The following is a 20,521-nucleotide window of genomic DNA, read 5'->3' on the forward strand; positions in this document are numbered from 1 at the left end:
GGGAAGTTTAGATTGGATCTAAGGAGGAAATTCTTTCCTGTGAGGGTGGTGAGGCACTGGAATGGGTTGCCCAGGGAAGCTGTGAATGCTCCATCCCTCGCAGTGTTCAAGGCCAGGCTGGACGAGGCCTTGGGTGCCATGGTTTAGTGTGAGGTGTCCCTGCCCATGGCAGGGGGGTTGGAACTGGATAATCTTAAGGTCCTTTCCAACCCAAACTATTCTATGATTCTATTAATCAATACCTTCCATTTGGTGCCTCAAAAGGTCTCTTCTGTCCTTCTAGTTAAAACTCACTCCAAATGTAAGATAGCTGCTGAAACAGTTATTTGTTTCTTGTCTCACTTCAAAAGCAGTAAACGCTAAGAGGACTGTTTTAATCTCCGATAGGGAGTACACAAATACAGAACTGATGGTTGGGCACCTTCCTCTGGTACCTGCTGCTAACTGCTAAGAGCACTGCCCTAAGTGCACTATAAGAACCTAACAATCGTATAATAAATCATACTCCCTGGGCTCTGAGTGGGGAGGCAAAGCCTTCTCCTACCCCTTGGCAGCCCCTCCTCAGACACAACCCACCCCACAGCCGCCATCTTGAGACACTGCTTTCCTCAGGCTGTGAGGAAGAGTGCTCTTCACCAGCCAATCAGAGGTGTCCCAGAGCAGCCCCCAGCCAATGAGCACCCTCAGCCTGGCCCCAAGGGCGGGCACAGCAGTGCCTCAGGCAGCAAGATGGCGGATGGGCATGGAGCAGAGGAACACCAAGATGTCCGCTGCCCACAACCTTCCCTCATGGAGGGCGAGAGAGCTCAGCGGCTGCTGGGTGCTCCTCAGCACTGCCTGCCCTGCCCCGTGTCACCGCTGCCGCTTGGCTCAAGAGGTCTGAAAAAGCAGCAAAGCTTGTTCTTGGTTTATAAACTTTTATTAGCTGCAGAGTGTACACAGTACTTACAATTGCATCTATTAAAGACCGAAATACACCTGAAAAAATGCATTATATAAAAAAAATTATAAACTTTTAACTATATACAAACTTTGCCTCACGTTTCATTCCTTTCGGTACCCTCCCCACACCCATTCACAAAGAGAAGACTCCTCTCGCCCCCTTTTAACATGCAGGGCCTTACAGCCGCGTGGCATCGCCTGGGGACCGCTTTCCAAACCCCGTTCTTCACACTCCCATTAAACTGGTTTTTGATCGGTTCGCCACTCCAGTGCTCTCTGGGTCAATCGACCACAATTATGCCCGAGCCTCTTCCTTTATCCTCTCTTTTACGCTCTCCGAAATGGGAGGATCTGATCAAGTGTAGCAAATCTACAAAGAATTCCCGTTTAATTACTAGAGAGGTTTGAACTTGATGACGTCTCCAATTTAACCCATTTACCCAGGAAAAGAAAGCAGTTTTGGTAAACATGGTGTTGACCGATAACTCCAGTCTCGCCAAGCAAACACTACTTTTAGAAGTGATACATATAACCCAAAGCAAAGGAAAAACAGGACAGTAGCACTCAGGCTTTCACATCACTACTGAAAGTATTAACAATAAGACTTCCTATGTAACACAAATCCAGAGGTCTTAACACACATTCTACAACAACGGGTCAGAAAACCTATATAGAAGAGCTTAGTGGGAAAAACATCCTAGCTGCTTTGAAGTTTACAAGTTCTTTAAGAAAAGAAGAAATTATTCATTAAAAAAAATACCTGTCAGAGCAATAATCTTGCTTTCCTGACTTCCAATTTTCAGAAGGAGCTCTCCAGGACAGAGATCAGCTGTGACCTGAAGAGCAGAAACGTTATGGAGAGGCTGTCTTACTCCAGCACAGAAATAAGCCTCCAGCACATGAATATTTCACTGACCAACTGTACAGATGCGCTTAAAAAATATTTACAATAATGCTGCAAATTCAAATAAAGCAGATTTTTTCTTTGTTAGTCCTTCACTAAGAGAGCTACGTATTTCCTGAAATGGGTGAGCATTTCATAGTCGCCAACTGAAGAACAGAAGCACCGTGCTCAAACTGGGCAAGTATTTTAAGGCAGAAGCAACCAACAGCACCAAAGATGCCATTAATGCAATGGAGGTAAACAAATGCCTTTTCAACCACTAGGGAAAACCCCTAACGTTAAGATTTGTGAGCAGAGCCTTAGGTAACTCATAGCATTTAACAGATTTATTTGCATGTCAAGAACTGGCCACCACCTCCCATAGCCGCAGGCGTCAACCGTGTGCCCAAGCTTCCTCCTCAGCCTCAGTTCACCACATCAGCAGTGGTAAGGGCAGGAACATGGCACTAAAGCTTCAGGAAAATGAACTGAACTGCACTGAGAAAATCCAGCTGCCTGCTACAAATGCCAGATCTGCATTGCTGTGTTCTTTCACTGGCTATGTACCTCCATGGGTGGCTGACCTAAATGCTGTCATCCTTAATATCTTGACATGCTCTTCCTCCAAGATTGCCTGTTGGCAATGTAGAATGTAGCATTTCTCCACATTTCTGCTCCCTCTTCTTGCATTCCTTCCCACCTTTTCACACTCTTAGGTCCAGAATTTCTCTTTCTTATCTAAAGTAAATAGAATTTCCAAGGCTCTGTCCTTTTGTATCCTCTCAGTCTTCTACAGTTTGCTGATTTGTCCTCCATTTTGTACTTAGTCATAAGCTTTAAGTGAATGTGAAAAGCAGAGGGGACAAGAAATAATAAGGGCTGGTTTTTTTTTCAAGCTGCATTTACTTGAAAACAGAATTCACTGACTTTAAACCAGTCTCACCCATCCTTGGCTGCCTTCCTCGAACCCATACTGGCCACTGCAGCTTTACCTATTGGGTTCATCACTACCTCCTCAGTGACAATGCCTGGCAATACTGCCAATCCCATGCTCAACTCCTGGCAGTTTTGTGTTTGAACTACAGACCACAAGAACCGGAAGAGATGGGACGGCAGAATGCAGGTGATACACAGAGCATCTTAGAACTCACACATGATGGGAGGAGAAAGAAAGATGCAAGTATCACCTGTTAAAATGCTTATGAACCACAGCTTCCATCGCCAAATTTCAAATCAGTAAGAATGGAGCAAGCTTAAAATCCAGAATGAGCTGTGGAATTCAAGATATGTTTTCTCAGGACACTCAGGCAGAAGCCAGCGACTGGTCATGAAAAATAAAGAGGAGTACTTACATTTAAAAAAAATGGATTAAGTGCCACTTTGTTTTTTATTTAAAGAGGGCAGTCTATCAAAAGCCTAAAGGCTCATCAATATCTGCCTTCCTGTGTTTAACAGCTCCTCAGTTACACCAGGATGAGCCGAGTTAGGTCGCCCGACGCTTCTGCTGCCATAAAATCCCTCACTCCTTGTAGAATGAGAGAACTGTAGAACTGATTTAGAACAGACATCAAGAAACACCATCACAAAGATGGTCAAGTGCTATCACACATTTTATGTCTTTTGGAGGAACCACGCACTGGATGGGCAGGTTAGAAGGAATCCTTTGGAAGAGACTCACTTAAAAGTTTTAAACCTTTCTATACTAGCACCCACTTCTCTTCCAAGCAACAACTACTGGCAATAAACATACCAAAAACCACCCAGAGACTGCTGTTACCAATTAAATCCTTATCCCCGCATCACCCTCTCCCATCTTACTTCTTGGAACAGATACACAATATATCAAGTCCTGCAGGGATCATGAAATATTTCTATCATGGTGATTAGATTGCTGAACTCTTCCCAGAGAAGAGTTTGCTTTTTACATATTTTACAAGGTGAACTTAAAAGAATGCCCCTTCAGTTTCTGCCAGTTCAGAAGTGCAGACGCAACAACAGGGAACAGTCCAGTTGACAGTGAAGTCCAAAGGTGTAAGGAGTGGATGTAAATAACAAGTTTCTGCAGGAAAACAAAGTAGTTTTGTGTGGTGTAGCCACATTGGTGCTGGTTGCTAGAAGCTGGATGAAGTCTCTGTACAGAAGGGCCATAACTCCAAGAAGTCTTTGTTGCCCCTGCTTCAGCATGCCAGAGTTATTGCTGATCACCGAGTCAGCAGCACACTCTCACCTATGGCCAATCTTAATGCAAGAGATGTTTAAAAGAAGGAAACAAAGGCATGAGCACTGCTCAGCCTCTGAAATCCCTGTGCTGGATCAGAAGAGTATACCAAGAAAGTCAGTAAGTTTGAGTGTTTTTTTTCTGTTGAGTGAACTGCAGTTAAAATCCCAACCCACATACTGACAACGTGGTGCTTGTTCTGTAGAAAACGATGGGCTGTGATATGGTGAATGTCCCATTGAAAGACTTGCTTGATACACTGGAAAGAGAGGAGAGACTTGCAGAGGGGACAGGAATCCTACTCAGTTATATTTTTTCTTTAAGCAGCAGTTAGGACACTCTGATCATCTGTGTCATTGCTTCTTCATTGGTCTGAGTTGGATCCTACAGATACAAAATACATACCAGGTTGTAACATCAATATTTTCCTGTAACAGCAGAGAGAAGCATGCACAACTATCAAGAGGAGATACTCCTGACGCTCCTTGATCTCTGAACATGTCATATTTTTCCTGGTGTTTACAGGCCAGTGTATGAGAATGGGATATATAAATCTCAGTAGTTCCTGCTAATGTTTTGTTTCTCGTGATAGAGAAGACCTATTACTGGTTGAGTACCTGGGAAGGATTCTACTTCAGAAAAAGAAATCTTCTGCTGAAGCCACAGCACTGCTTTGAAGCACTAATCAACAACAGAATTGGCTAATTCTACTCTAATGTGTCCCTTCCTTTGAAAACCTGTCATGCACTTTTTATGCCAATCACCATACAGCTAGGAATCAGATATTCACCTCCTCTAATTTTCCAGCAGATGCAGATAAGGTGCCTCTACTTTTAATTCATGTCCTAAAAACATACTTCTGGTATGCAACCAGACTGCAAAGACTGTATTTGTTAGGACAAATACAGCCTTCTCTGATTGTACAACACAGTGAATACATTTCTATCAGTATTACTGTTAAGTTAATTACTCGAGGCAAACAGACACCTGCTCTCTACCAGAGACAATTATTTCTTTACACTGCCTGAAAGGGAACAAGGTCAGCAGCCTAGCCCAAAAAAGAACAAACAGAACAGTACAATTCACTTCCAAAGCGTATAGTAAAGAAGCGAAAGTGGCACTTGTCCAAAGAGCAGACAAACCACCACCAACCTGCATATGAGGGCTGTCTTTTTCCTTTGGTGAGAAGAAACGTCCACCTTCTCCCCGCTTCCTGGCCATGGCATGACGATGCCGAGATTCGTGCAAGTATTTCTGTGACAGGATGAAGCAGGCAATGAGACCAGCCCACCATCTCTACTTCAGCACTCAGAGTAGGGGAAATTCCTGACTGCTAGAAAAGCCTACCCAGTCCCCATCCTTCCCAAAGATGAAGTGTTAACAGTAAATGCCCATTTGCAATGCAGCTACGGTCACATTCAGCAATCAGAAGCAGGCACAGGAAGCACTACTGCCACCAAGTGACTTAAAATTACTCTGATGTAGCTAATGAAGACACAAAAGTAGTAACTGAAGATCACTAAGATTCTAGTCCTCATTTTCCAGCACAAATGATTTTCTATGCCTTTCCCATTGAGCAACCCTGGATTAGATGGGAATTATATTCTCACCCTTCTTTCTTTGGGAATTTTTCCCTCGGCTTCAAGCTTAGCACGTGCCTGCCTCCTCTTCAGGATCCGGTGATACTGCTTGGCGTTTACATAGAGGGGCTCTTCTTCCAGCATTTCTGCCCCAGGCAAAGGTATTCTCTGGATAGCTGGTACTGAGCCAGCTCCAGGTACCATCTGTACAGAGAATGTGGGTTTAGTGCCTGTAGCTGAGAACATAAAGTGAATGCAAAAAAAGTAACTAAAAAAGAAAACCCATGAACGTGAAAATGGAAAGCGTTTGGGTTTGGTTTAGATAATGCACCTACTTGAATTAAAAGGAGTAATAAAAGTTGTTCTTAAACTGTAGAACAAACAAGAGCAAATTTAAAGAAATCAATTATTCATAAGTCATGCTCAGGGATTTTATTTTCTTTTAATAATGGTGAAATTTCAATACCATGTACAATTTATGACCGTGCTACTGTTTCTTGTACAATTAAGCATACAGGACATGCTCACTGCTTCCCTTTCTCTTTGGTTATCACTTCTTTAATTTATATGGTAATTTCTTAAGGATTACTCATAGAGCTGCTGACATCTAGTGGGGACGAAGAACAGAATGCAAGCTAAAAGGCCTCACACTACAAAGGAGTTGGCAGAAAAAGCCCTCTTAGGAATCAGAAAAACAAATACTAAGGAATCCTCAAAAAAAGCAAGAGCTGATTCAGTTTTTTTAAGCCTTATTTATCAGTTAACAACTTATTTTGAATTTCTGTTTCTAGATTTCTGAACTCAATCTGCTGTGGGAGAAAGAAAGCACAGAATACCCAGGTCGCAATAGGACACAGGCCACTGAAGCTCAAAACTTCCCTTGGTTAAATCCTAAATGAATGCTACTGAGAAGACTGATGATATTAAGGCGACGTTAATCTCAGACAACAGTTTGTGTACAGGCAACTTGAAACTTCAAACCTTTAAGAATATCAATGGAAAGGTCAATACATACCATAACCATTCCACCTGAATTGACAACATTTCCAGCAACCGGCAGCGTTACTGTGACAGTCCCTTGTCCACTACTGGTTGTGTTGGTGTTGGCTCCCGTTTGGACAATCTGTGCTCCAGCCAAACTGGCTGCTGGAATGGTGATCATGCCTGTAACAGGGACTGTCACTTTTAAGAAAAGAAAAGACAAAAACACAAAACCAAAACAAACCAAAAAACACGCACACAAAAAGAAGGGAACACCATTAGTCCCACTTCTGCTTTTTACTCATTCATCCTTCCACAGCATGCAAAAAGATCCAGAAAAGCATTACAGAATCATAGAATAGTTAGGGTTGGAAAGGACCTTAAGATCATCTAGTTTGTATTTGCTCAGTAATCCCAATGTCAGGTGAAAGATGTGTGTACTCCAAGGTGTAAAAGCAAACACCTTTCTATTCTGTTAGAAAACAGCCCTTGCCAAAGAGCTTGTTTGCACTCAGAGCACCCCCAGCACTGCAACTCAGTGTTTTCTTTGACAGTGATTACGAGGCAATGAACACCTGTGGCAGAGATATTGAGAAGTCCTGACTCTCTTCACACCAAAACTCATACCTTGTTGGAGAATGGTTCCATCAGCATTAACTGGCTGATAGACTATGGTCTGGCCTTCAGCTGCTTGTGCTACCTGTTGTCCTTGCACTGCTATTTGTTGCTGGGTCTAAACAAAACAAATAACACAATAACTTTACAAATTGCTCGCTTTTCAACTTTTACAATTCCTGAATTAATACATGGTGCTTAAGGTGTTTCAGGCATCTATTTCTTTTGCTTTATTACCAGCATGAAGAAATAGGATGGAGCACAAACCCACTGAACTGCAGATAAAACACCTCAAGCACATATATCATACTTTTTCTAACAGTATCATATTTAATATTGAAAGAAACAAGTTCTACGTTTCCTGTCTTGCTATGACTATGTTAAAAGAAGAACTATTAATTTCGGTCCTAAACAAAAGAACCAGCAGAAACCCCAGGCATGACTGGACTACATCACAAATGGCGCAAGTATGACATTAGTGATACTTCATGTTTTCAAATTGCAACAAATAGACAAAACCGACCATGAACCAATAAAGTACAGAAACACAATGGATAAAAACATGCAATCTATTTATTCTGCCCCAGAGTTATGTATGAAAACACTACAAAAACATGAAATTTATTCTCAAGTTCTCCTCAATATTAATAATGCCTTTCCCCCTTTTTTCTTAACCACATCTTAAGTCATTTGCCAAGTTTCTCTTCCTGTTCCTCTCAAGAAAACCCTTTCATGCTGGTGCAGTTACCTGTGTCTGGCCAGCAGTAACTGCAGTCTGTGGCTGCTGTATAATGATCTGCTGGGTCTGGCCCTGCTGCCCCTGTACCTGCACAGCCTGCCCACCTTGAATCTGAATCTGACCTGGCTGGACCAACTGAATCTGTGGAAGAAAGAGTCAGAAAGGAACATTAACTATGCCTCTTATTTCTCCCTCCTTGGCCTCAGCATTACCAAATCATCTCTGAGGATGATTTACTGTTGCAAAGAAAATGAAACCACTGATTCTTCTCTTTTTTCCATTTTCAAATGAAGAGTTTTACTTTACTCCTCCCCGTGACACAGCAGTCACAGTCATGCAGAATAGAGGAAACATAATATGCTGGTGTCATTATACCGCAGCAGTTCTCCACTGCTCACACAATAAAACGGTCAAAAGAAGTAAGTTATTTACATGAAACCAGAATAATAATAGTCAGGTGAAAGAGGACTAAGATTTAAGAAATCTGCAAAGTGTTAATTATCCAGCACACAGAAATCCTCCTGGACATAGATAAAAGTTGCCTTCAGCTTTGCAGAGAAGTCTTTCCAGCAATGTGGAACATTTCTTACTTTAAAAAAGAGGAACTGGAATGTGGGTTGAACCTGATGCTTCAGGTATGGATTTTCCTCCACCAAGCAGACTGTAAAGAACCTTACACAAAATATATTGGTTTTCAACAAAAAGGATTTTAAATAAACACTAAATAAACCTTCCAAAACACCGAGACATCAGATGCCTTCCTGGACTGTGCTCAACTTGATTCCTAAATCCCATTTTCGAATCACTAGAACACTTTCATTAAGCCACTGTTACAGCTCTTCCCTTGGCTTCTGAGGAACACACTGTGAGCTCCTGTTCGAATTCAAAAACCATCTTTTAGACAAGTATTACAAATACTTGTAATCTAATAAAATCCATCTTCTATACCTTCTACAGGATTACCTTCTGTGCAATAGGAAAGTTTCAATTTGCCTTCAGCCATCGTGTATTAAATGAACTCAAGCACAAGAGTTATTTTCAAGAAGCTTTCTTCAAGCAATCAATTAATCATCTTTCTGAGCCAAAACTGAGTAGGCACCAGATCACAACTACGCTGTTCAGGGCCAGCTAAAATAGAACAAACACAAGCCCCAAACCAAAAACCCCAAACCAACTCCAGCTGTGTTTTAATGGATCTCATTTAAAAGGTTTGCACCATCCCATAAAATACAAAAATCAAATACACAAAGAATTGCCATTGCATTCTTAACACGCAGCTCACTGCCAAATCCACAGCTGGAGGACAACCGGCTTTGCCCAGTTTAGTTCAAGAGGCAAATACAATATCTGATGAGGTGAGAACATCCCAGTTCATTCTCTGCAGTTTACCTCAAATAAAATGAGGCTCATCTCACCTGCTGCAGCCCCTGTGTTCCAGAAACAGGGACTTGCATGATCGTCTGGCCCTGACCCCCTGGCACGGCCTGCACCATGATAGGCTGGCCCGTTGATGTGATCAGCTGGCCTCCGCTTACTTGTACCATCAGGGGTTGACCCTGGACCTGGGAAAAGGGACAAAAAGCAAACACAACAATGAAAAGTCTGGTGACCTGAAGCCAGAAACTGAGGTGGCTCCCACAGGAGGCTGAACGCTTACCTATTTTAATGCGGTGACCAGAGAAACTGTGCAACAGTCAGTAACCAGGTTCACAATCACCATCAAGTATCTTTAATTTCTAGATTCTTTTCCGTGATGTGCTACTGGATTTAGTACATTATCCTTTTCTGTTGCAGTCTAACCAAAACTTCCAAGTCTAATTGCAATGAAGCATGAAAAGCACAGCTAAATTTTCCCGACACAATAACTACTTTCATGCACAGCCCAAGAGCAAAGTGTAATAAAAGAAACTTCACTATTCACATCACTCCTGCTAATCTTTAATTGGAGTTCCTAATGAGAAAGCTCTAAATAAGCCATTCTGACAGATTCTGAAGTAGCTTCAGCTCTCCCCAATTACATGCTTACAACATTTCCATTTCCTAACTGATATGTTGCGTGGGATGTTCTCAGGGAACCTTTTCATGGGTATTAAGTCAAATTATGAATGTAACAACACAAAGTGTAGCTCAGGAAGGAACAGAGAAAGACAATGAGCAGCTGCCACTTGGCCCAACAACGCTTACAACTGTATTTGTAAACTCAGCATAAGAGTCTCTGGAGACTGAGATCAGGTATGTCTCTGGTCACTAGGAAACAGGCCAATGAAAAGCAAAGGAAACCTCTCTGTTTAAACACCCTCACCTGCTAAGTCCTCAGAATATATCTTTGCCAATACCATACCTCCATGGCTTAAACGTGAAATGAGTTTTATGAACCAGGTGATGACTCTTGGCCACACTCTCAGTTGTTTAGAAATGATTAAAAAACCTGATTAAACCTCACTGACTTCTTGGGTTTTCTACCTGCAAATTTCAAGACCAGGCAATAGCGAGTGCTACTCCTCTGCAGTACTCAGCACTGCAGAACCCCAGGCTGAACATCAGCACAGAGCTCCAGCACACACTGAACTACCCCTAAAACACTTTACTTTGCATAGTTCAAACACCCAAGTGAATTACATACTAACACATCCACAGCAGCAACTGCGGTTGTACCTCAGTGATCAACACCCCACACAGAATAGTGTGACTTTCCAGTCACCCTTGCACCACTGTTCTGTTCCTCAGCCTGTGGCATACAAGTCCCTACCAAACATCAGCAGTGCTTGCTTTGAATCACAACATAAAGAGAAGGAGACAAGCATGCTCATGGCAGCCAGAGAAGCACAGTCAGCAGTACAATATCCAATAAGCAGAAACAAAAATGATTCATTCCGGGATTCTTGTTAATGTATTAGAGCAAGCAGGGGGAAAAGAGAACAAAAAAAGAAAGGGGGGCCCACAAGGTCAACCAGGAGGCCACAATGACCCAAGCAATTCATGTCAGCCAGCTTTACAAATGAACTCTGAACATAAAAAATGCTGTGTTCAACTTTACACCTGGCAAGACCATTCCAGCCTCCTGGAACTCCCCTCTGAAGAATTCAAACCCAAACAGAATCCAAATCCTGAGTAAGAAATGCCCCACTTCTAAAGTGCTGCAGCTATGCAGGGTTTCTCAGCTCCTTTAAAGCCTCTGACGTGAGCTAATGAAATGGAGTTTGCAAGACAGAAAATACTCCACACTGAAACAAACCAGGGTTTGAAATGACCTTACTGTTCTTTCCAGTTTAGGATACACACTTCAGGGTTTCCCTGGGCTGGTCACACATAAATAAGAAATCAGATGTCTCCATCTCACAGAGGCCAATATTGTCCTCAGGTGCCCTTTTTAATCACAGGTGAGAAAGTTTCACTCTCCAAGCTCTACCACCTCCCTGTCTGTAGTGAAAACACAGCTACTCACAGTGGGTATCAGAAATCCCATCTCCCTGAAACTACAGGAAATCTTTTGAGTTATGTATCTGAATTGGTTCTTCCTCATCTTGGTGGCTTTTTTGTCTTTTAAGTCCCATTTCAACCACTATTCACTTTCAGAATATACAGCCAGAATTCCTAGATGCATCAGGGTTTCTGGCATGCACTTGAGATCCAAGGAAAAGCTCTCCGTGGAAAACCCTACACCTTGCATAAAGCACAAATACTACTGCTAGCAAATTTTCCTGTTCCTCTTTCAAACCCTGGAGAAAACACAGCATTAGATATGTGGCGATGGCGAGAGTCATGCAGTGCTCACAAACACAATTAGAGAGATCACCACTACCTGGAGGGTCTGGACTTGCTGGCCTGAGGCGGATGCCACTTGGGCCTCAGTCTGCAGCTGGACAGCAGTGACACCACCCTGCTGCTGGGAATAGGAACAGGAATAGCTTGAAACATGGAAACGCACAGCTCCAACAAGAGACAACGACACTTTGCTGGAAGAGGGTGAATTGAAAATTCATACACACTGCTCTTGGAACATAAGGAATGTGAACATGTTTACAAACCTGAGAAAGGAATACCAACAGAACTGCATACAGGCTTCACTATCCCAAACAGCAATACCTTCCAAAGACATGAGATTATTGTGCAGAATCTAACATCTCAGCCTCAGTGTTTCAGACTGCTGCCTTTCTGCTTAACTCTTCCTTTCACTGCCCATGTTCCTTACTGTGGAGGGGTTCCAGATTTTTGGCAGTCAGTTACAATAAAGGCCATAAATTCCTTCCTGCACAGAGCAGCAGCACAGATGACTCCAGTCATAGCTTCAGCTATGTCATGACCACATCAACGTCTTCCCACGCTGACCTTGAAGGACAATCTTGAGAGGCTGCAAGAGCAGTTGAATCTAAAAGCCTTTTCTATCTTTAGCCTCTTTAGTAAGAGTCCCAAAATATCTGTGTTAACTGTGTTAGCACTGGGGAGATGAAGGACATCTCTCTACTAAAAGCTGTACTACAACAGGCCTGTTAAACGTTTTATTTTAGAGAAACATTTCATGTCATACACAACCCAGGCTTTAAGAGCATGTACTAAAAGTGAAGCAAGCCACAGTATGTATTTACCTCATTGGCACCTACAAAGCGTCAAGAAAACCAAATGTATCTGCTGTAGCAGGTGTTTTTGATAATTCTTTATGTTTAACCTCAAGTACGTTCTTGTTCTGACTAAAAATGTCAATTAAAAGCAATGGGAGAAGCTGGTCCCTGCTATCAGACTGGTGACAAAAGCCCATCTCACTGAAAACATCACCCACTCATTTGCACAACAAAGTAAGAAATTCCCCTTGCCTTGAACTACAGTAAACACAAGCTACAACAAAACCCAGCAGTAGCAGCACAGCTCACCTGAAAATGTGTTATTGTAGCTGAATGGGTGAAATTTAACAGGAAAAATCTATAAGCCCTTAAAAAATCCTGGCCTTTCTCACCTGCACAATAGAACATGAGCTAGAAATGTCTTTCTGGAGGATGAATTAATCCAAAGCTACATGTCTTGCTGCAACTCCTGTGCTGTGTGTTCTTTCTGCTCCACCTGTAGTTCTGAAATGACTGATCTCAAATACTCCTTTTGAGAAAGCCTCTATGGGCTTCAACAAAGCCTATTTTAAATGTGGGGGGAAATTACACTGTTCCTTGTGGACACCAGACTGTTTCTATTAATACTACATTTCTTCCATTTTCAGAGGGGATCTGTTACTTTCCTCAGGTCACCACCAGTTTGCAAACTCCCATCAACGTGGAATTTGGTAGCTTGTATACCTGCAACTTTATTAATAAGTCATTTTTACATCTACTCTGACTTCAAGTCGGATCAGTGACTGCAGATTAGGTGGCTAAAGCCAGGCAAACGCATATCCAGACAGTATCATGAAGCATCAGGCTGGTCCTGTGAAACTCTGAGAGTACAAGATGATGTGTAACAGCTCTGAGCACACCAGCTCATCCGTTCCACCCTCCATACCTGCTGCTGAATCTGTCCAGCCTGCACAACGATCTGCTCTGTGGAGCTGTTACTGTTTGCTGTGTACTGCTCCATAGCGGGTCAGCTCCAGCACGGTGGAAGGCGCACCTCAGCCTGTGTATCTGGCAAGAGAAGTGAACAAAGCCTGTGATTATTGTGCGAAGGTTACTGTTACCTGACAGTGCCTGAAAAGCAAACCATCTGCTGGCACTGATGTCAGAACCACCTCTTTCAAAGCACCCACTAACAGAACTACAATTGGCATTTCAAGAGCAGCTCATTTGACCACGAAGCAGAAAGTACCACAATCTCAATGCTCTCAATATCTTCAGTGCATGAAATAGTAGCTATGAGCCTCTTTCTCTTCCCATTTTACCCTTCAAGTCTGAATATTCTGGGCTGTAGACTGATGCCTGCACTGCATATTGGTGGAGGAGAGGGATGTGATGGTTAAATCCCCTCACCAAACACAAAGTTCAGATGTAAAACCAAGCTGCATTTCAGGAGTTCAACAAAGCAAAGCAGAACTTTCCTTCCCCAACTACACAGCACTCCCTCCTCATCCTTTTCCTCTTCCTCCTTTCCTATATTTGAGGATAACCAGCAGACTTCTCACTGCCCCCAGCCTTTTACTGCCTCAGAGCTCCTGGACTCTTGCCTGCACATATGAGGAACACGCTGTTGAAATAAAACACTCAGTTCCATTACCTCCTTCTCCCTCAGGTTTCTTCTCAGTAGATCCACAAGGGAAGAATTCTTACTCTTACTCTTAATGAGGTATTTGATTTATGCTATGACTGTACAAGTACCTGCTACATTAGTGAAAAGCAGCCTATAACTTTAATCTTGGAATTCTAAAGCACCAAAACCCCCAGGCTCCCAAAGAAGCACACAAAACCCAGTCACAACTTTAGCTGTGACAGTTGCTGTGGTTACTTGCTGCAGTGCTTCCTGCTCTTTAAACCATCCTTTGTACTTCAGTGCCCTGCATGTGTCTTAAGAATGCATCATTTTTCCATCACCTTACTCCTCACAGTAGCCTAAGAAAACAAAAGGATTTTACTTTCTCTTGGTTTCTTGCACATTAACACCAAACACAGGCCTGGCAGGAGACGGCTCCCACATTCCACTCATCAGGGATGTATTCCAATAGCAGGCCCAGTAAAAGCTGTTTGCCAAAAGCTTTCTGGCTTCCTTAACACCACAACCAGCTCTTGAGCACAGGCCCACCGCGGCTTGGGGATGGCTCTTCACACACCCTGTGCTGAGTCGCTGTCTTGTGTACTTCACATACCGGAAGGGTTGAAATCCCAGCTCTCTGCACTGCCTGCCACCAGCCAAAGTCACAAACAGATTTTACAGGCATTTGATCACGGTCCTCCCAAGGGATTATTTAGAATCCCAGACTGGTTGGGGTTGGAAGGGAGCTTAAAGCTCATCCAGCTCCAACCCCTGCCACAGGCAGGGACACCTTCCATAGAGCAGCTTGCTCCGAGCCCCTGTGTCCAACCTGGCCTTGAACACTGCCAGGGATGGGGCAGCCACAGCTTCTCTGGGCACCCTGTGCCAGCGCCTCAGCACCCTCACAGGGAAGAGCTTCTGCCTAAGAGCTCATCTCAGTCTCCCCTCTGGCAGGTTCAAGCCATTCCCCTTGGCCTGTCCCTACAGGCCCTTGTCCCAAGCCCCTCTCCAGCTTTCCTGCAGCCCCTTTAGGAACTGGAGCTGCTCTAAGGTCTCCCCTTCAGGAGCCTTCTCTTCTCCAGGCTGAACCAGCCCAACTTCCCTTCATTCAAACCCACAGCACCAGCGTTACTGCTCCAGTTTTAGGACCAGGTGATGCACTGCAGCCCCACACACTGCTCCTGGAGCTGCCTCCTCAGCCACTGCTTCCTCCCTGGCCCTGGGCTGCCTGACAGTGCCCTCATGTTCCGTCAGCGTGCTTCATACCTGCACACACACACACTGCCATGGGGCTACAGAACATGTACTAACAGCTCCCTCAGCAGAGCCACACTGAGACCGAACCAGCGCGATAACCCACGCCAGGACCTGCGCTACGTTGAGGGCAGCAGTAATAAACCACGGGGGACCAGGTTTTGTCGGAGCTCCTCACCCGCCACACGGCTGCGGGAGCAACCCAGGGCGGCTCGGCCTCAGCCCGGGGCCTGCCCGGCGGGCACGGCCGCTCCCGGAGGCGGCAGCTCGGCGGCCCCGGGCTCCTCACCCCGCACCACAGCCGGATCCTCCCTACGGAGAGCAGCGCTGCCGGCGACATTTGGCGGCCAGGTGCGGGGCGGGAAGGCGGGGTTGGAGAGGGGGGAGCCGCGTCCTGCCCTCGGCTCACACCCGGCACAGCGGGGAAGGGGAGGAGGAGGAGGCGCAGCCCGCGCTGCCCGCGGCCCATCTGTCGCAGCCGGCGGGGCCGTTCTCCGCTCCGCTCCCCCCGCACGGCCGGTGGAGGGCGGGGCGCTGCCGGCTCCCGTCCCAGCGGCCCCGCACAGGCCAGGCCTGTCCCCGCCGAGGGAAGCCGGGCCCACCAAGCGACTCCCCACAGCGGACCAGGCCCCGGTGCCCCCCCCCCCCCCGGCCCTCCGCGCTCCCCCCGCGCCTCCCCGGGCCCGGAGCAGCCGAGCCCCGGCCCCGCAGCTCCCCGGCCGGGCCCGGCCCCGCGCGCGGGCTCCTGACTGGCCACTCGGCCCCGCCAATCCCGGCGCTGGGGCCGGCGCTCGGGGGCTCCATATTGGCTGCTCGCGCTCACCGTGCCTCGCTCCCCCGGTTCGGGCCCCGCGCTGATTGGCTCCGCCGCGGGCCCCCGAAACCCAATCAGCGCCTCACTCAGCCGCCGCGCAAAATGGCGCCCAACCCCGAACAAAGCCCAGGGCGGGGGCGGGCGCGGGCGGCGCATGCGCACAACGGCGCACGCCGCGGGTGGCCCCTCCCTCCTTCGACGCCGGGCACTGCCCACCCACGGCTTCTGCGCCTGCGCGGCCTCACCCCTTCCTTTGCCTTGGGTAGCCCCCGCCTCTACCTCTTGGCGCATGCCTGTTGCCGCTTGGAATGTTCTGGGTGAGGATGGCGGAGGGGGTGGTCCTCCCGCCCGCCGCCATCTTGCCGCGGAGGTAGCGGAGCGGTGGAGGCCGATGTGGGCCGCGCTGGGACGGGCCTTGGCGGCGCGGGCTGCGGCCACGCCGAGCGCTCTGCACGGCGCTCCCGCGGGTGCGGGCTGCTGAGGGGTGGCCTCAAGGGTAGGGGTGCTCTGATGGAGGGCTGAGGGTGGCTCCTGTGTGGTGCCCCTGCGGGGGTGCTGTGCCTACGGGGTGTCGTGGTGGTCCCCATTGATGCAGTAGGCCTGGCCTTGCACCCGTGTGTGTGTGGGCTTCCTAATAACTCTCTTTTTCTCTCTGTCATCTTTCCAGCTGCAGGAGCCTTCAGCATAGCCCACGTTACCATGGCCACCCACTTCTCCAAGGATCAGGAGGAGAGAGTGCGTAGGAAATGGGTTATGTGGGCTACTGCTGTGATAGGTGTCTGTGTGAAGAGGCTGATAGTGCGGGAGCTGCTTGCAGTGTGCCGGAGCAAACTGGCTTGTGGCTGATGGTGCTCAGTTCCTCATGCTGGTGTCAGTGGTGCACATGCTGTGCAAGAGCGTAGGGGTGCTGAAGTGTATGGGGGTACGCAGCGCTGGCTCACTGGTGGTGTGCTGAAGACGTGCACTAATGCAACTGTGCTCCATCGTATGTAGTTTTCCTTTTTAAGCATTGGTTTAGTAACATTAACATGTAAGCTGGCATGTTGGTCCTGTAGAAAAGGTAGTTCCCTGTACGCTGGGCTTCTCATTGATGCTGAGTCCTTTACTTGTGGGCTGCATCTTAAAGCTCAAGTTCTTACACTCTTCACTGGCCATGCTGGCCAGATTCCCTGTTTCTGAGAATCCCGTTAGTGGAATCTGCACTCTGGGCTTGCTTTTATTTGCCCTTGTGTTTGTGGTATTTTCCAGCTGAAATGCGTGAAGGGGGACCTCTTCACGTGCCCCCCACAAGATGCTCTGGCACACTGCATCAGCGAGGATTGCCGCATGGGTGCCGGCATAGCCCGGCTCTTCAAGGAGAAGTTTGGAGGTGTGCAGGAGCTGTTGGATCAACGTGAGTGTGGACATGCAGGAGCTGAAGGGGAAACCCTTGATTTGGAATCATAGGATCAGCCAGGCTAGAAAAGACTTGAAATCATCAGTTGCAACCATTACCCCATTACTGCCAAGACCACCACTAAAGCATATCACTGAGGGCTTGGGGCAGAGTGGCTGGAAAGCTGCTCATGGGAAAGGAGCTGGGGCTGCCGACTGATGGAGCTGAACGTGAGCAGCTTGTTCCCAGGCAGCCAAGAAGCCCCCAGCATCCTGGCCTGGATGCGCAGCAGTGCGGCCGCAGGGCCAGAGCAGGGATTGTGCCCCTGCACTGGGCACTGGTGAGGCAGCACCTTGAATCCAGTTCTGGGCCCCTCATTGCAAGAGAGACATTGAGGCGCTGGAGTGGGGCCAGAGAAGGGCAGCGGAGCTGGGGCAGGGCCTGGAGCACAAGTTTGATGGGGAGCAGCTGAGGGACCTGGGGGATTCAGTCTGGAGAAGAGAAGGCTCGGCGGGGGGGGACTTTGAGCTCTCTAAGGACATTCCAAGCTGCGTGGGGTGCAGGGGAATTCCACAATGGTATAGGAGTGATTTAAAACAAGTTCTTAATTGTTTCACTTCAGAAAAGAAGACTGGGGAGGTGGCAGTGCTCCAGAGAGACGACCGATACATTTACTACCTGGTGAGAGTGTGACGTTAACTTGGGTACTTGCCTAACTATATTTGATAAGATGATAAGGGCTTTAGTAGTCAAGGGGAGGTTTTGACTTTGCTCCCCTAAATGAGAGGAGTGAGCTGTGCTAATAGAGAGGAACCGTTTGTATGTGTAGTTAAGCTTTAAATGGACAGAACTAGCTGCTAAATTACACTGTTTTAAGCTGTGAAACAAGGGGTGTTCCATGTCTCTTTCTGGGCATGGACCTTTGGAATGTAGTGGGATATGATATTATAAAAAAGCAGTTTGCAGTGATCATGGCAAAGGCACAACTGACTTTTTTACTTTTGTGCTTAGATTACAAAGAAGAAAGCTTCTCACAAACCAACATACGATAGTATGCGGAAGAGTTTAGAGGCCATGAAAGCTCACTCTCTGAACAACGGAGTTACTGACATCTCCATGCCTAGGTAGGAAGTGGGGTTACTCTAATCTAAATACTTCAGTGCTTTTTGTGTATGAGGATGTCTGCGAGATGATCCTCTGCTGTGAAATACGAGTTCAGGAATCCACCTCTCTTCTGGTCACTTGTACAAATGAAACTTGCACTTCACACTGTATTTAAATGATAGCAAAACATCCAGGCTTGGTTGCTTCCTTACTTTAAGTGCATTATGTTGATTTAGTTTAGGTATTAGGAAGAAATTCTTCGTTATGAGGTCAAGGGGACCCTGGCACAGAGTGCCTAGGGAAGCTGTGGCTGCCCCATCCCTGGCACTGTTCAAGGCCTGGTTGGGTGGGGCTTGGAGCAACCTGCTCTAGCGGGTGTCGCTGCCTGTGGCAGGGTTTGGAGCTGAGTGAGCTTTAAGGTCCCTTCCAAACAAAACCAGACTGGGATTCTGTGATTTTTTTTATGAGCTGGGTTAGTGCCACACAAAACTGAAGCTGCTCGGAGGGCTGGTTGTTCACAGCATGCTCCAAAAGGGGCTGTTAACAGCTGATTTCATGTCTCGTTTTCCAGGATTGGATGTGGACTTGATGGCCTGGATTGGAGTAAAGTTTCAGCAATACTTGAGGAGGTGTTTGAAGGCACTGATATCAAGATCACAGTTTACACTCTGTGAGCAGCAGTGCGTTTGAGCTTTGAGGACTGGGAACCTGGTAGCTGGCAAGGGGGAAAACTGCACGCTGAGCACATCCTTGGAGCGTAGCTCACTCAGGTGGTGTTGGTGCCACGAGCAAGTTTGGATGTGGGGCTGAGCAGCCTGTGAAGAAAGCAGTGGTGGGGCTGTAACCCTCTGGCTCTGTCTCTGGAAGCCACCAGGTGTCACTGGGCCTCCATAGAGCCTCGCTGTTCCTAGAGCTGTGAGCTCCTGTGCAGGGTGAAACTGGAGCTGGCTGTCACTTGGGTGTTTGTTGGTATCGAGAGCTGTGGAGCCCTGTCACTTGTTTTTCCCCGTTCTGCAGTGTCCACACGTGGCATACAGTTGATTTACTCTGTTCATTACAGGATTAGCAATCTAATTTTTACCTTCTGGCCACAAATACAGTTGTTTTTGTTAGGAGATAGTACTGGTTGAGAATCATGCTGTCAATATGAAATAAAGAGCTGTGCAGTACTCTGGTGTCAGATTGGCCATTCCTCTGTGTGTGTATGTGTTGTGGCTGTGTTCTGGAGGAAGGCTGGGTTTGAAGGGGAACACTAGAGATGGGTGAAGGTGCTTTATTGGGTGTGTTTTGTATCCTATGGTTGCTGTTGTCTGAGAGCCCACACACGTGAATGCCTGATACGCTCTGAAAAGCCATAGTGTGGAGTTCCAAGGTTTTCTTTCCATATTCCTGTTTTACTGCATTTGTAGTTCAGCTGTTATGCGCAGGTTGGTGTTTGGTGATGCCAGTAGCAAAAGCAAAGCAGCTCACTGGTAACTGCTTGATGTTAGGAAGCTTGGTTCCTGTACTGAAGAGCTGTCACTCTGCATCTCCTTTGTGTCTGTATTTTCCCACCCTCCCATAATAACAAATCTTTTTCACTTCCTTCCTACTGAATGCCCAAAAACATGCCAGATGTGTTGAATAAACTTGAAAGATGGGAGATAAGCAGCTTGTAGCATAACCGAGGGTTCCTATTTGGGTTTCAGTATGAATTGAATGTATGGGGTGTTCTCTGTCCGTGACATTGTGATTCATCAGTATTGTGTGTTTCTTTGCCGGTGCAGATCTATGGATCCCATCTGTGTGTGTTGGCCATCCTTTCTAAGCTTGGTTTTAGTGGATAATTGCTGTAGCTAAATACACAATTGG

General features: G+C 46.5%; 2 protein-coding genes across 22 annotated transcripts in view; one reads left to right on the forward strand and one right to left on the reverse strand.

Annotated features, from left to right (window-relative positions):
• The window catches only part of OARD1 (O-acyl-ADP-ribose deacylase 1), a 191,064-nt gene extending 171,225 nt beyond the window's left edge, over nucleotides 1-19,839 (forward strand). For 2 of the 4 annotated variants that reach the window (XM_061471913.1, XM_061471912.1), the window contains exons 2-7: nucleotides 16,578-16,658; nucleotides 16,859-16,926; nucleotides 17,440-17,584; nucleotides 18,189-18,247; nucleotides 18,578-18,690; nucleotides 19,242-19,839. In XM_061471913.1, coding sequence (XP_061327897.1) covers nucleotides 16,583-16,658; nucleotides 16,859-16,926; nucleotides 17,440-17,584; nucleotides 18,189-18,247; nucleotides 18,578-18,690; nucleotides 19,242-19,344 — 564 coding nt within the window. In that variant the 5' untranslated portion in view covers nucleotides 16,578-16,582 and the 3' untranslated portion in view covers nucleotides 19,345-19,839. Of the gene's footprint in view, nucleotides 1-16,577; nucleotides 16,688-16,858; nucleotides 16,927-17,439; nucleotides 17,585-18,188; nucleotides 18,248-18,577; nucleotides 18,691-19,241 lie in introns of those variants that run through there. The other 2 variants (XM_061471914.1, XM_061471916.1) reach the window with 2 other exon arrangements.
• Nucleotides 257-16,366, reverse strand: NFYA (nuclear transcription factor Y subunit alpha). Of its 18 annotated transcripts, none has more exons than XM_061471882.1 (11): nucleotides 15,501-15,737; nucleotides 13,443-13,564; nucleotides 11,758-11,844; nucleotides 9,374-9,520; nucleotides 7,968-8,099; nucleotides 7,232-7,337; nucleotides 6,639-6,805; nucleotides 5,654-5,827; nucleotides 5,196-5,297; nucleotides 1,703-1,778; nucleotides 257-879 (listed from the first exon to the last, which is right to left on the reverse strand). In XM_061471882.1, the coding sequence occupies exons 2-11, from the start codon at nucleotides 13,515-13,517 to the stop codon at nucleotides 788-790; spliced, it is 1,158 nt and encodes a 385-aa protein (XP_061327866.1). In that variant the 5' UTR covers nucleotides 13,518-13,564; nucleotides 15,501-15,737; the 3' UTR covers nucleotides 257-787. The 18 variants fall into 18 exon arrangements, with proteins under 18 accessions (XP_061327866.1, XP_061327871.1, XP_061327865.1 ...); XM_061471887.1 differs by lacking the exon at nucleotides 15,501-15,737 and adding an exon at nucleotides 16,201-16,366 and having other exon boundaries at nucleotides 258-879; nucleotides 6,639-6,787; XM_061471881.1 differs by lacking the exon at nucleotides 15,501-15,737 and adding an exon at nucleotides 16,201-16,365 and having other exon boundaries at nucleotides 258-879.
• Nucleotides 19,840-20,521: the final 682 nt, after the last annotated feature.

This window comes from Pezoporus flaviventris, unplaced genomic scaffold (assembly GCF_033815535.1).
Source record: "Pezoporus flaviventris isolate CSIRO_AGI_PZ_B2104156 unplaced genomic scaffold, CSIRO_AGI_Pfla_v1 ptg000069l, whole genome shotgun sequence".
Classification (NCBI taxonomy): Eukaryota; Metazoa; Chordata; class Aves; order Psittaciformes; family Psittacidae; genus Pezoporus; species Pezoporus flaviventris.